At 38.1% G+C, this 13,627-nt stretch overlaps 3 protein-coding genes across 3 annotated transcripts; 1 reads left to right on the forward strand and 2 right to left on the reverse strand.

Annotated features, from left to right (window-relative positions):
- Nucleotides 1–572: 572 nt before the first annotated feature.
- On the forward strand, nt 573–3,739 carry LOC145895763 (uncharacterized). Its single transcript, XM_082984545.1, has 10 exons — nt 573–738; nt 898–1,041; nt 1,284–1,439; nt 1,513–1,556; nt 1,901–1,999; nt 2,128–2,250; nt 2,334–2,423; nt 2,749–2,856; nt 3,110–3,325; nt 3,474–3,739. Exons 1-10 carry the CDS (start codon nt 573–575, stop codon nt 3,636–3,638), a joined length of 1,311 nt encoding a protein of 436 aa, XP_082840671.1. The 3' UTR covers nt 3,639–3,739.
- A 419-nt stretch (nt 3,740–4,158) lies between these two features.
- On the reverse strand, nt 4,159–7,361 carry LOC145895764 (uncharacterized). The gene is made up of 9 exons (XM_082984546.1): nt 7,310–7,361; nt 7,145–7,230; nt 6,933–7,028; nt 6,720–6,855; nt 6,203–6,391; nt 5,953–6,055; nt 5,110–5,261; nt 4,644–4,813; nt 4,159–4,359 (listed from the first exon to the last, which is right to left on the reverse strand). Exons 1-9 carry the CDS (start codon nt 7,359–7,361, stop codon nt 4,159–4,161), a joined length of 1,185 nt encoding a protein of 394 aa, XP_082840672.1.
- A 2,533-nt stretch (nt 7,362–9,894) lies between these two features.
- LOC145895765 (uncharacterized) lies at nt 9,895–12,959 on the reverse strand. Its single transcript, XM_082984547.1, has 9 exons — nt 12,908–12,959; nt 12,743–12,828; nt 12,523–12,623; nt 12,315–12,445; nt 11,747–11,935; nt 11,452–11,554; nt 10,805–10,956; nt 10,504–10,673; nt 9,895–10,095 (listed from the first exon to the last, which is right to left on the reverse strand). Exons 1-9 carry the CDS (start codon nt 12,957–12,959, stop codon nt 9,895–9,897), a joined length of 1,185 nt encoding a protein of 394 aa, XP_082840673.1.
- Nucleotides 12,960–13,627: the final 668 nt, after the last annotated feature.

The raw sequence follows: 13,627 nt of genomic DNA on the forward strand, positions 1-13,627 counted from the left end.
ATACCTATCGCATTGTCAGAGGTTCCGCCCCGTTTTGAAACATGATAATAGGGGTGTTTGCCTCAGAATATCGCCTGCACCGTTGTGCACCGGTAACCATCAGGGTGTGTATAACCTCACTTATGCATTTCGGTAAAAATAACATTGGCCTTGGCTGGTATAACTTGCTTATGGACAGGAAAAGTTCAATTCGCGACATTTACGACACAAGCAATTGGTTACAAAAAAAGGTTACATATACGACGGTGCTTGCAGCAGGTTTAGAGTGAGGATATTTTGTTTGTTAGATGAACAAAGAAGGAAAGTAAATGAAATAAAGTTATTAGATTATTTCTCAAAGAAGAAATTTTGCGACGCTAAATCGACAAAATTTTTCAATACCTTGGTCAAGACTTGCTCCTAATTTCACACCAGCAAGACATTTTATTTGAGTTACCTTTAAGCTTATGGCGGAAAAATGTGGTATGCAATAAATTGAAGCTTCAACACGTAGCCTATTAGTAGGCTAGGGTTTTGTATTATACCTGTTTCTCATTAACAAATATTTCTGTTTTGAAGTAGTATATTTGAACATGAAAAGGGAGATAAAATATTCCTTAGCGGCTTTGGTTATAAGCACAATAACGTTAATCCTAAGTGCGGCCGCCGCGATCTCAGTTGAGTGGATTGTCTCACCAACGGGAATTACCCGTTATTCGGGTTGCTTCAATGAAAGCAGCTGTTTGTTGCCACCTAGCGGTAAGATATATTTCCTGTTAAATGTGTAATATATTGGCTTGTATTAAAGCATTTATTTCTATTTTAACTTTAAATAGGACTATATTTAAAAACATATGTAACAATAAAAGCGTTATTGTAGGTGTGAAACTGCCACATGTATGATTTTTTCGTTAACAGATTTGTTGAGAACATCAGAAGCTTTTCGCATTTTGTCGTGGTTGGGGCAAGCTCTTTCCGTATTATTATTTATCTGCACTCGATTCAGCAAAACTCAACTGAGGATAATTCTCATCGCTTTCTTAACATCGGTCCTCGCATCAGGTATGTATTGTGATGCGGAAAGGTATAAAAATAAATTGCTTTTGAGCTTGAAATATTTTCGACAAAAAGTAACATTTCTTGTCAGTTAAACTGTCAAAATAAAACTGCCTAACTTTTTATTTGCAATTTTTTCGAAAAAAGGTATATTTCAAACTGAGACGCACAATGTTTCATGCAATTGCCATGCAATATTGTAGAAAGTTGTCAATCTTGCAGTAAGTTAAAATACACATAAATTACAGGTGTATGTCTGCTGGTGGCTCAAACTGACTACTCGGTAAAAATTCGAAGTCATTTTGCTGGTGAAGACTTTCACTTCGGCCACAGTTTCAACATTGCTTGGGCAGCAACAATATTCGGTGTTTTAGGCGGTTTTTGGGCAGTCTGGGTTCTAGTTGGTATGTTTTAGAAATGTTGGTCTTAGCAATAAAAAACGTATAGAGGTTGGATTTTGGATATTTTGTGTTACAGTTATTGTACGGAAACGGTTCGGACTTCCAGAAAGAGGAAACAAGGTAAGTAAATGCATTGCATTGCAAAATATCATTTCCAAAAATGTCATGGTATAAACAACAAGTGTAAAATGAACGATAAAGGTGGTCGGAAAAACTAAAAAAACGTTGCATGAATTTCATGGTTGTGCATGTTAAGCCCTCACAAAAAAATAATTGGACCCACTTTTAGTTTCGGACGTCGTTTATTAAAGAAACGGAAATCTCGCTAACTGACACAAAACTTGTGGTTTCTTCTTGTGTATTTTACCCATTACAATTTTTCAAAAAATATAACGTTTTTTGCGTTTTTCATTTCTTATTAAACACTAGCGCAAAAGTAGAATTAAAGGTCCTCGTGTTTTTAGGACCGATCTGGAGTAATTCAAACTGTTAGCAGTGCTGCACCAGGAAGTCCGTTAGAGGGACACTTTGGATTTTTAACCCCCAAGAAGGCTACGATAAAGGTAAACAAAGCAGCTTCGTGTCACAGCGTTCTCATTTGTAATCCTAATAAAAATATAGCATAAATATCCAGTGATTCAACATGACATGTGGATTATTGTGTTTTAAATAAGCTTTATCAATCTTTCAGCACTCAAGATTTAGGATTCCAAGTGAATCGCAAACAGAAGGTCAACAATCGTTAAACACAAGTCCAAAGCAGGCATCAAAGGAACCTCATCAAATTTCGGAGATTGTAATCACAAAAACACAAGTAAGTTTGGTATTAAGAATTTGATAGCAATGTAGTTAAATTTGTAAATAAATTTTTCGTAGCTAATTTTGTTTTTTTCTCAGGAGCATGGCCTGTTGACAAGTTACAAACCAAAATCGGTGGATTCGACGCCAACCTCGCCAGTAGCCAGAAGACGCTCGAAATCAGATGCTGTGAGTTCTTTTGAATGTATTTTACCTAAACAGACAACGTACTCAGCACTTCCTTAAATAGGACAAGCCGCAGGTCACTATCTGCAGGCATGGGTTAGATCACTTTTAAACAAATGAAATCATGTATTTTTATCTTGAATGATCAACGTAAATTCTCGGGAAATATTTTAAACACATGATCACCAACAAAACAATGAATGCTACTAAACCAGGCGTCATGTCAGTTGACTTACGTAAAGTGTGTTCATCGCAACGCTATTAAATGCAAATAAAATTCTTGTCCAACATACGTGCCAAGAAATGACATGGTTTGCTTTATTTGTAGACACCTGTTATACGCGGGATACTAAAACCCCAGCAGTCAGAAACTTCTACTTCAAATGAACCACTCGACGACACAAATGTTGGGGATTCCAGAAGTTATTCACCTGGGGTATAATATTATCCTAGTAGTAGCCTAAAGAGCTTCCTGATTTTACGTCCATATGGCCCGAACTAAAATATATTTTTATTATTATACGGTGTATGGCCTATATACTGCATGGAAAGATCAACTAAACAACACCGTAAGAAAGTAGGACCAACACTTATAATATCCCGAGAACTTCGATAGTCGTAACACCATAGAAAAAAATTGCTGAAAATGCAGTCTTTATAGGCAAATGTCAAACCTTTGTCGTTTTCAGGATTTTAGCCGCCTGAATTCGCAGCAGGATTTAAAAAGCATGTCAGGTGAACTAAAGACGAAACAACCCGAGAAACCACCCCGCACTCCAGCGGGAGATAACAACTTTCATATAAACATCGAACCTCTGGCTCAGAGAAGAAGGTATTCGCAAGAATCAAAGCAAAGCAGTTCTCGGAAGGGCGGTAGCGTCAAAAAAGGCCAGGACAATGGAAAGGTAAACCAACACCCTTTCAATTACTCGTGCGTACGGATTGTTTAAACCAGTTTATTTTGTTGTCATTTCCATGATCCATATAAGAACTTCACATTTCAAAGTAAAAAATAGTAAGTAAAGTTGCATTTTACGTAATCTTTTGCGATAGAACCAGAAACCTCACACTCTACGAGTGCTGGCGATGCCACGCCAGGTTGGACGTCATCGTACACGTCACGCGAAACACCACACTACCACCAAAAAGTACGCAACCGTTACGATGACCGACAAAGGAATGAAAGTTAAAACTGTGGAAGTGAAGCAAAGTGCATGACATTTGTGTAAATTGATATTGGAGAGTGCTTTTCCACACGAATTCAAGCAATCGTTTTCTCAGATAATCTTTCGAATTCCATTTTTTTTCAAACAATGATCGCGACCCAAATGTTGGATAGTAAGTAATTTTTTGTAAACTTTTGTTCAAAGTTTGTACTGAAACGGTTGATTCATGTTATAACAACGAAAGTGATTAAGTTTGTTTGTGCGTGCTTATTGAAAAATAACGAAGGTCAGGACATAATTTATCCCATACAGTTGAAAAAAGAGTCATTTCCAAACGTTTGATCGTAAATTTACTAAACTTTTTTAAACTTTGCTGCAGGTATGCATAAGTACAACAGCAGGCAAAGTTTGAGTCAAATTTATTATTGCGTAACCTATACATACATGCGTACACCGTATAGCCCAGAAAAAAGTTACACCATATTAAATGTATAAAATTGGAAGATAGCGATATTAACTTTACTAGTATAACAATGTATATTCAGATCTGGTTTCAAAAATCACACTTAATATTAACCTCGTGTCGGGTGATCATGGAGCACGTGATCACAAGGATTCTTGCAAAAATGCTTCATCATATCCGCCACCTGTGCTTCGGTAACACCACCAAGACCTTCGTCCAGCATGAAAATATGTTCTGGTGCGCCAGTTATTTCTAGCAGTTGGTCGTAGTCAAATTTGTAGCCGTCGACTTGGATTGCAATGAAGTAAACCTAAAATTAAAGACCATAAGGTTTAAGCTAAAAACCGTACGTCAACTATAAACACATGGTCATCTATTGACGAACTACAATTGTAAACGACAACTCTAATAATTTAATGAGTTTTGTCGTTGAATTAGGATCAGCCTGGCCACTTATAAACAGGATGGAGATACCAGGACGACAGGCTATCGTTGGTGTGGTATTTGAAGTCAGTTAACCATTATATGTCCTTACGTCTAAAGTAATTTTGACAGGTACGATACACCACGTTAGTTCTTATATTGCATGAATACCAGGTAGTTACGCCTCCTTGCTTCGTTGGCTGGCCCAACTACGTCATCGTCTGGCATTCTGTCACTCATCAAAGTGATGGTTTTTTGCACCCTATCGTCTCTCATACCAGCTTCTGGCGTCAGTAAGTTCTCCAACGCGTATAGAACCGCGGCACCCATGTTTACCGGACCTGCAAAATCGAAAATAAGTTAAGGTTACGCATTACGATTTACTTTGTGAAACAAAAATTGAAAACCCTGATGAAGTCTGGCCGTATGGCAAACGAAACGTCGGAAGAATACAGTACATTAATTTTATGCCAGAAGATCAGTCTACTTTAAATTGTAATATGCCTGGCAGCAACAGAAGTCCAAAAATTGAAAACTCTCAACCAAATCGTTCCGCAACACAAAGCTTTACAAAACGTTTGAAAAACCTAAATTGGTAAAAAAAATGTAAGGAATATATAGCTGTAATGTCTCCCACCTTCATTAATGAGTTCAATTCGTTCTCTCATAAGTTCTCCAAGTCTGGTGCCATCTGCTCCGTAATCATTGAACTTAACTATACTTGATATAATTGGTTGGCCGCTGAAATACATCACCGATGTTTTCATGGCGTCTTCCGCAATAGCACCACTGGAAAAAATGTCAAAATATTTTCAAAAATGTACCACCTTTGATATGGGATAACATGGTTCACTAATATCGCGGCGCGGCAGTTAAGATGTTACGGACAATAAAGCTCCCCAGTATGTAATAATTCGTTCCGCCACCACTGTGTCACTGCAATAGGTGTATTGTGACGTAACAACCTTCGTATATCTTTCCTCTTGTTAAAGGCTTTCCTTTGTCTCAGAGACTTAGTACCGGTATGTATTGTAAAGTGGACAATTTTCGTAATTTCCAGTGATATATGTGTACAGTAGAGTGTAGGTTGATGCGAGGTATTGCAAATGTAGCCGAATCGCAAATCCGTTATAATGATATGCGATGCCAATCTGCTTACAATAAGGTCTAACACATAACAAAATCACTTACGAGAACAAATTTGAAACAACCTTGGATGTCTGGACGTGATTGTAATTAAAGTACATGTCAAATTCCGACCAACCTTATTCTATCAGTTGGAGAACCGAAAGGTTGAATATGACAAGTGTAAATTTGCCCAAGGCTGCGGTGTTCCAAAACCACTTACAACCTATATTTGCTCCATGCATGTGAATTAGTGTCAAGTATCATGTCAAGTTATTCATGTACAAGTTTCAAAAATTGCCCTGGCACATTTTCAATGATCCGTACATTCAAAGCTTATAGCTAGTACACGTACATTTGGGGTGCGGAGGTCGCACTCAACAGTTCTTCCTCGGCTTTCGAGCTTGCGAAATGCATTAAAATGACGTCGTCGAATAGAAAGTAAGGGGGACATGGTCCTGAAAAACAGACGAAAAACAAATGCAATTTAATCTGGATTGTGGTTTGTACAAATAATAATCGTACCATTGCCCAGTTGTGTTACAGCCGAAACCCATTACTTTGCAAAAGTGATAGAAGCATGCATAAATATTTCATAGCCTTACTTGCACAACAAGGCTCCTCGTGGGCCCAAGTGCCGTTTCCTTGACAGACATTCGTGTTGCGCTTAGGGGGCCACACGTCATAGTCTGTGGAAGTGCACTGATATTCGCACACGGCTCCAGCCTTGTTTTCGTTGTAACACTCGACCCTTCCGTGTGGTAATGTTTGTGACAAGGCCGGGCAGTCGTTTACTGAAAAAATAAAACGTAATGAGCACTTCGCCTCTATTGTTGCTTGGTGAATGAAAGTAAAAGGTTAGGTAAAAAGGTATTTACTTTTCTAATATTTCTGCATTTAAAACTACCGTTCCCTAGTTATAAAAAGTACTCCAAGTTGACAAATGTTACGCAAAAAATAATGATAAAAGTAAGTGTATTTGTTTGAAGTTTATTATTAAGATTGTGTCGCTTTCATATCTATCAATAATAAATGAACAAAATCTTTGTTTTGGCATCGAAAGGTAAAATGTCTTCAAGTAAAGTTAAAGAAGATTGAAAGCATCAAATGTAAAGTATTTACGTGGCTGCGTTGACTGGAAGAAATCAACACAAACAGGCCTCCCAGCATTGCACAAATCCTGGTCACAGCAACATGTGCAAAACGAGTTAATTTGATCAGAGTTGCATTGACTCGATCGACCTGAGTTACGATTATTCTGCAAAGTCAGATAAAAACTACGTCACAAATCAACCATTATTAGGAAATCACTTGTAAGAACGAAAAAGGCCTCGCCTGCATTTGGTTATTGTTGCATGCATTTTCCTGTTTACAACCCTTGGTGACGGTCATATGATCGCCGGAACGTCTCACGACTGTTTCACATGTTTCCTGAAACGTGATGAAATGTGCGTTTAATTTATGTATGCAAAGCATCGTAAAGCACTTACTTAGTAACATACAAACCCCAGAAACACAAAAGTATTTCGCAGTAAACCAACGCTTACCTCAATTTGGAGGCATTCCCTAACAAACCCGTTCACATCACATTCTTCGAAGCTCGCAGCATCTTTGCACGTCATACATTTAAGCGCTAAAACCAAATAAATTTATTATTCACTTTAGTCATGTGCTTGTCTTTCATATTGTAATGATACTGAGGAAAAACTTACCCTCCGTTGAGGAAAGGCACAAAATTAACACCGCAAAAAATGCCCCTGTCATTTTGCTCTTGCTGCTTCGAACAGATGCTGACCTATGTGCAAGCTTTTGCAGGCAACCTCGTGATAACCATCTGACTTTGATAGCATTTGGTAGCCTGGGGGAGGGGCAACATGGCAATTTAGGCATGTAAATAAAGGTCACCATTTTACGTCGTGGCGATGACGTATGGAGGGTATGTCGGGTCCGAAGTAAAAAATGCCTGAAATATTATCGTTGTTATGGATGCTGGAAGTCATTCAACAGGTAGGGATGATCAGTGTAGGTCCTTGTCTTGCTGGGTCAGTGTATGGGATCTATTGTTCGTATGCTGGTATAATTGGATGAAATGCTGTGATTGGTATTTTTTATAGAGTGCTTCTGGCGTACTTACACGGTTAAAACGTCATGGTTTCATGGTTACTAATTTCCATAACAAAAATGAATAATGATGTGCGTTAATGCCGACCAAACTTGTGCTACAGATGTTGCAAGCTTGAGAATTACTGTGGCCGTACATAGGCCAACTCGAGTAACAATTAGGTTTATTTTGGCTTACAGCACGATAAATGGTTAATCAAGTGCAATATGGCAGTTTATACGCTTGTTTGAACTAGCGGGCACAGAAACATTCTCCATTTCAGTTTAAATTTTAAAATACAAAATAGTTTTTAAATGTATATATCGGTTACTGTGCTGTTTTTTTTTACCAAACAAGATACTGCGTGGACCAAATAAGTTTGTCATGATTTAATCGAATCGATATGTCATTGTTTTTAACAGAACAAACTCCACTATGGCACTGAGTACCGTAAGTCAGTTCTTTTTATCTTTTAAAAGACGATCCGACTTTTTCCTGGCATGAAAGTTTCACCCGCACAACGCTGCCAAACGAATCAAACTGTTTAAAGAACCCAACCATAATTTGAATACTGGCAAACAGATAAACAACACTAGAACGGATAAAATAAGTCGTATAAAAGAACATTAGCACACAAAATAGCTAAACCCGTTATTCTTCAGCTGCAATCTTTGCAAAGGAATCTTTAGTTTTGGGGAAATTATGAATTGCATTACAGACAGAATTTTTTAACTGCAATTTAATACGAAACCGCACAATAAACGCTATAGGCGATATATGGAGTTGTAATTGGGCCCAACACTTTTAATTGAAACCAGAAAATACGAGCACTAACTAACATTTTGCCTATACTTTCACAAGTAGTGCATAAGAAAATGCCAATGTGCTTATTTTTAGGAATGGCGTGCATTGTTTTTTCTTAGTTTTCGTTTCTTCGATGTTTCAGGGGTGCTCAAGTACACCTTGAATATGTTTTTTGCACCTTTTTTCAGAGCAGCGCTTCAATGTGCGCTGACTAGACACAAACGCTTGCATCTTTATTTTATAAAATGATTAATTGTATTCGCCAAGCATAGTTTTTTTTATCACTGGAAGGTCGTACGATATCAAAAGTTGCAAAAATTCAATTATAATCCGAATTCAATGAAAATGACATTAATTTTATTTTAATATTTCATTTTCTGTCGTGAACCAAAAATTATCCGAGACTTTGAAGTTTCCACGTTCCAGTAGACTGAAAAATCTTTTGTGTAGTTTTTACATTTTTTGAGGTTTTTGTGGCGTTTTGATTGCATTGAACAACGCTGCTGAGAGTAGCGAGATACAAACAAGAATTGGCAGTTATGCGGCCCAAAATTATTGCCGCCCATTTAAATAAGAACTCTCATACTGCTCATACAAAAAAGGGCTTTTGAGACAGTCATTATTAATTTGTCATGCTCTCGTCTAATATAACATGAGGCGTGTTTGGAGAATGGCTTGAGGCCGCCAGTTTGCCACCTTTGCAGTACATGTTTAAAACTGCCCAACTAAACCATTCAAAGACTACTTTCGTTTCAAATGATCACTGCGTTTTATAACGCAACTTTACACAGCTCAAGATCGCCTGAAAAGGTGTAACCACGATTTTTTGCATGTTAACTGTATTTCCAATCTTAATATATTTGGGCTTCCTTATAAGTTGAACGCCAGGTGAAGGAGCATAACTGCCAAGTGATGTCTTCCGGGAAATTTTCTTGGTTTTTTTTTCCCCGTCAAGTGATGTTGGAACGCCTATGTATGAATTTTTCACCTTCGTGACAAAGCTCGTTTTTTTTCTAAGAGGCATGAACTGATGACAAGACACAGACCATAATTGGTGGATTCGACACCAACCTCGCCAGTAATCAGACGACCGAAATCTCTTATGAATGCTTTTACCTTCATACAAATGAAATTCTTGTCATACCAGGAAATAACATGGCTTGTGTTATGTATTTTTTAGATCGTAATTTTTAATTTACTATGCCATAGGCACGTTTAACTTAAGAAGGCAAAGTTTGAGTTAAATTTATTATTGCGTAAGTCATTTCGTTGGGACGATATTCGAGAAAGCGTTTCAAGCATGCTGATAAATGTATAAAACTAGCAGGTATAGTGACATTTACTCGACTAATGTAACCGTATATACACAAATGGTCCAGGTCACAATCAATTTTATCCTTGTGGCGGGTGGTCATGGAGCACGTGATCACAAGGACTTTGACAAAAATGCTCCATCATATCCGCCACCTGTGCTTCGGTAACACCACCAAGACCTTCGTCCAGCATGAAAATGTGTTCTGGTGCGCCAGTTATTTCTTGCAGTTGGTCGTAGTCAAATTTGTAGCCGTCGACTTGGATTGCAATGAAGTAAACCTTAAATTCAAGAATATAAGGTTTAAGCGAAAAACCGTACGTCAACTATAAACACATGGTCATCTAATGACGAACTACAATTGTAAACGACAACTCTAATAATTTAATGAGTTTGGGTATTTAAAAAAGATCAGTTTGGCTACTATCACTGTTAGGGCAATGATCGTCAGTCTATCGTTGACTGTTGTGGTTTGTATCCACACACAATACTAAAAGTCATTATTTAATCATTATGCGTCATATCTAAGAACAGAGTATTTTGACAGTTACCACACACACCACGTTAGTTCTTTATATAGTCGCATTCTAACATTCACGAGCAGCACTTAAATATTTTCACGAAAAATCCACGTGCAACAGTTATATGAACAATGTTACATCTCGTAGGGCAAAATATTGTATGAATACCAGATAGTTACGCCTCCTTGCTTCATTGGCTGGCCCAACTACGTCATCGTCGGGCATTCTGTCGCTCAGCAAAGTGATGGTTTTTTGCACCCTGTCGTCTCTCATACCAGCTTCTGGCGTCAATAAGTTCTCCAACGCGTATAGAACCGCGGCACCCATGTTTACTGGTCCTGCAAAATCGCGATAAAGTTTAGGCTAGGTGAAAATTTTACCCTTTTACTAAAATCGTTTCGCATCACAAGGATCGAATAATTTAAACTCAAAAAGGTATTGAAGAAATATATGACAGTAATTTCCCCACCTTCATTAACAAGTTTTACTCGTTCTCGCATAAGTTCTCCTCGTCTTGTGATATTTGCTCCGTAATCATTGAACTTAACTATGCTTGATACGATTGGTTGCCCGCTGAAGTACATCACCGATGTTTTCATGGCGTCTTCCGCGATAACACCTCTGGAAAAAGGTCAAAAATTTTTTTGCAAATAAACCACTTTTGATGGTGAAATCATATGGTTTACTGACATCACAGTCCATGTCTTACTTTCCCGCCATCACAGGAGGTGCCCCGCAATCGGGCATTGTGATGTAACAACCGCGCAATATTTGCTTTTGCTTAAAATTCTGAACGAAAGCGAAGTCTACTAGTTGAAGAACTGAATGTTGGAATTAGCCAAGTGCTTGAATTCAAGGCATTGCAGCCAGACTGGATTAGGCACCTTCTTAGTGAGATTGCTTAGTTTATTTAATTCAATGCTGCTCTTGCTGTTTGACCCTAAATTGCCCAAAGACTGTTTTTTGAAAAATACTTACAACCCGAGTTGGTGTCGTGCATCTGAACAAGTGTCAAGTAACAGAGGTAGTTATTCATGTACGTCACAAGTTTCAAGAATTAGCCTTACACATTTACACAGGACCGTGCATTTAGAGTTTATAACATAGTGCACATACATTTGTGGTCCGGAGGTTATTTCCAATAGTTGTTCCTCGGCTTTCGAGCTTGCGAAATGCATTAAAATGACGTCGTCGAATAGAAAGTAAGGGGGACATGGCCCTGAAAAATGGACAAAAAACAAAAACATTAATCTGGTTTAGGGACAAAAATTAAAGCCTAATACTTTGAAATAAATATTTAGTAAATATCAACTAACAAATAAATTATAGGCATAACCATTGCCCAAGTGTGTAGCAACCAAAACCCATTACAAAAGTGATAAAAGCATGCATGGATATTTTGTAGCCTTACTTGCACAACAAGGCTCCTCGTGGGCCCAAGTGCTGTTCCCTTGACAGACATTCGTGTTGCGCTTAGGGGGCCACACGTCATAGTCTGTGGAAGTGCACTGATATTCGCACACAGCTCCAGCCTTGTTTTCGTTGTAACACTCGACCCTTCCGTGTGGTAATGTTTGTGACAAGGCCGGGCAGTCGTTTACTGCAGAAAATGAAAAGTAATTAGCACTACGGGTCTATTGCTGCTTGGTGAATGAAAGTAAAATGTTTTGTAAAAAGGAATGTACTTTTCAAGTATTTCTACGTTTAAAACTACCGTTCCCTAGTTATAAAAAGTACTCCAAGTTGACAAATGTTACGCAAAAAATAATGATAAAAGGAAAGACCAAGTGTGTTTGTTTAAAGTTTATTATCTTAGTTAAGAAACTGAATTGTTACTAATATTGAATTGAACAGTAATTTTCGCAGCTATCAATAATAAATGAGCATTTTCTTTCGAAAATCGCCATCGAAAGGTAAAATGTCTACATTGTGAATAAATAATTAAGGAAGAATGAAAGCAGCAAATGAAAAATATTTACGTGGCTGCGTTGACTGGTAAAAATCAATACAAACCGGCCTCCCAGCATTGCACAAATCCTGGTCACAGCAACATGTGCAAAACGAGTTAATTTGATCAGAGTTGCATTGACTCGACCGACCTGATATACGACTATTCTGCAAAGTCAGATGAAAACTACGTCACAAATCAACCATTGTTAAGAAATCACTTGTAAGAACGAAAAAGGCCTTGTCTGCATTTGGTTATTGTTGCATGCATTTTCCTGCTTACAACCCTTAGTGACGGTCATATGATCGCCGGAACGTCTCACGACTGTTTCACATGTTTCCTGAAAAGTGATGAAAAATGCATTTAATTTGTGTATGCAAAGAATGGTAAAGCACGTACTTACTTGGAGACAAACCCAAGAAACACAAATAGAGTATTTCGCAGTAAACCAACGCTTACCTCGTTTTGGAGGCATTCCCTAACAAACCCGTTCACGTCACATTCTTCGAAGCTCGCAGCATCTTTGCACGTCATACATTTAAGCGCTACAACCAAATAAATTTTTTATGCACATTTGTCATGTGCTTATCTTTCATATTGTAATGATATCGATGAAAAACTTACCCTCCGTCGAGGAAAGGCACAAAATCAGCACCGCAAAAAATGTCCCTGTCATTTTGTGCAGATGCGCAAGCCTTTACAGGAAACCTCTGATGTAAAACATTTAACTTTATCAGCATTTTGGCAGTAGCCTGGGGGAAGGACAAGGATAATAGGTGTGACATGCAAGGGTCAGCGCGTTTCGTCCTGATGGACGTAGGTAAAATATGTCGTTTCGGAAAATTTTTTTTATCCTAGTTATGGATGCTGGAATACATTCAACATGTAGAATAATCGGTGCAGGTTCTTGACTTGATGAGTCAGCATAGGCCCTGGTCGTATGCTGGTTGAAATTAAATGAGATTCTGTCATTGCGGTGTTTCGTGTGTTTTGTGCGTACTTGCACGGTCTCAACTAATTTCCGCAGCAAAAATTAACAATAACGTCCATCCAAACTGGTGCTACAGATGTTGCAAGCTACTAAATTGCTGACGATGTGTATAGACCTACTCAAGAAACAATTGAGTTTTTTTTGGCATGCAGTATGATGATCAATTTTACTGTTTCAGACTGCAGAAATTGAATGTCTTGAGGGCAGGACATTTTGTACTGGCGGGCATTTTGGCCCGCTTTTTTCTCAATTTCCTCCAATAAATAATTTTAATTAAAATCTCTGGCTTTTTGGGGCTCAAACCCTGTTAGTGCTGCGCGGGTCTTCTTTGGGTACATTTAGACCAGACATGG

Source organism: Ascidia mentula, chromosome 3, assembly GCF_947561715.1.
Source record: "Ascidia mentula chromosome 3, kaAscMent1.1, whole genome shotgun sequence".
NCBI classification, from domain to species: Eukaryota; Metazoa; Chordata; class Ascidiacea; order Phlebobranchia; family Ascidiidae; genus Ascidia; species Ascidia mentula.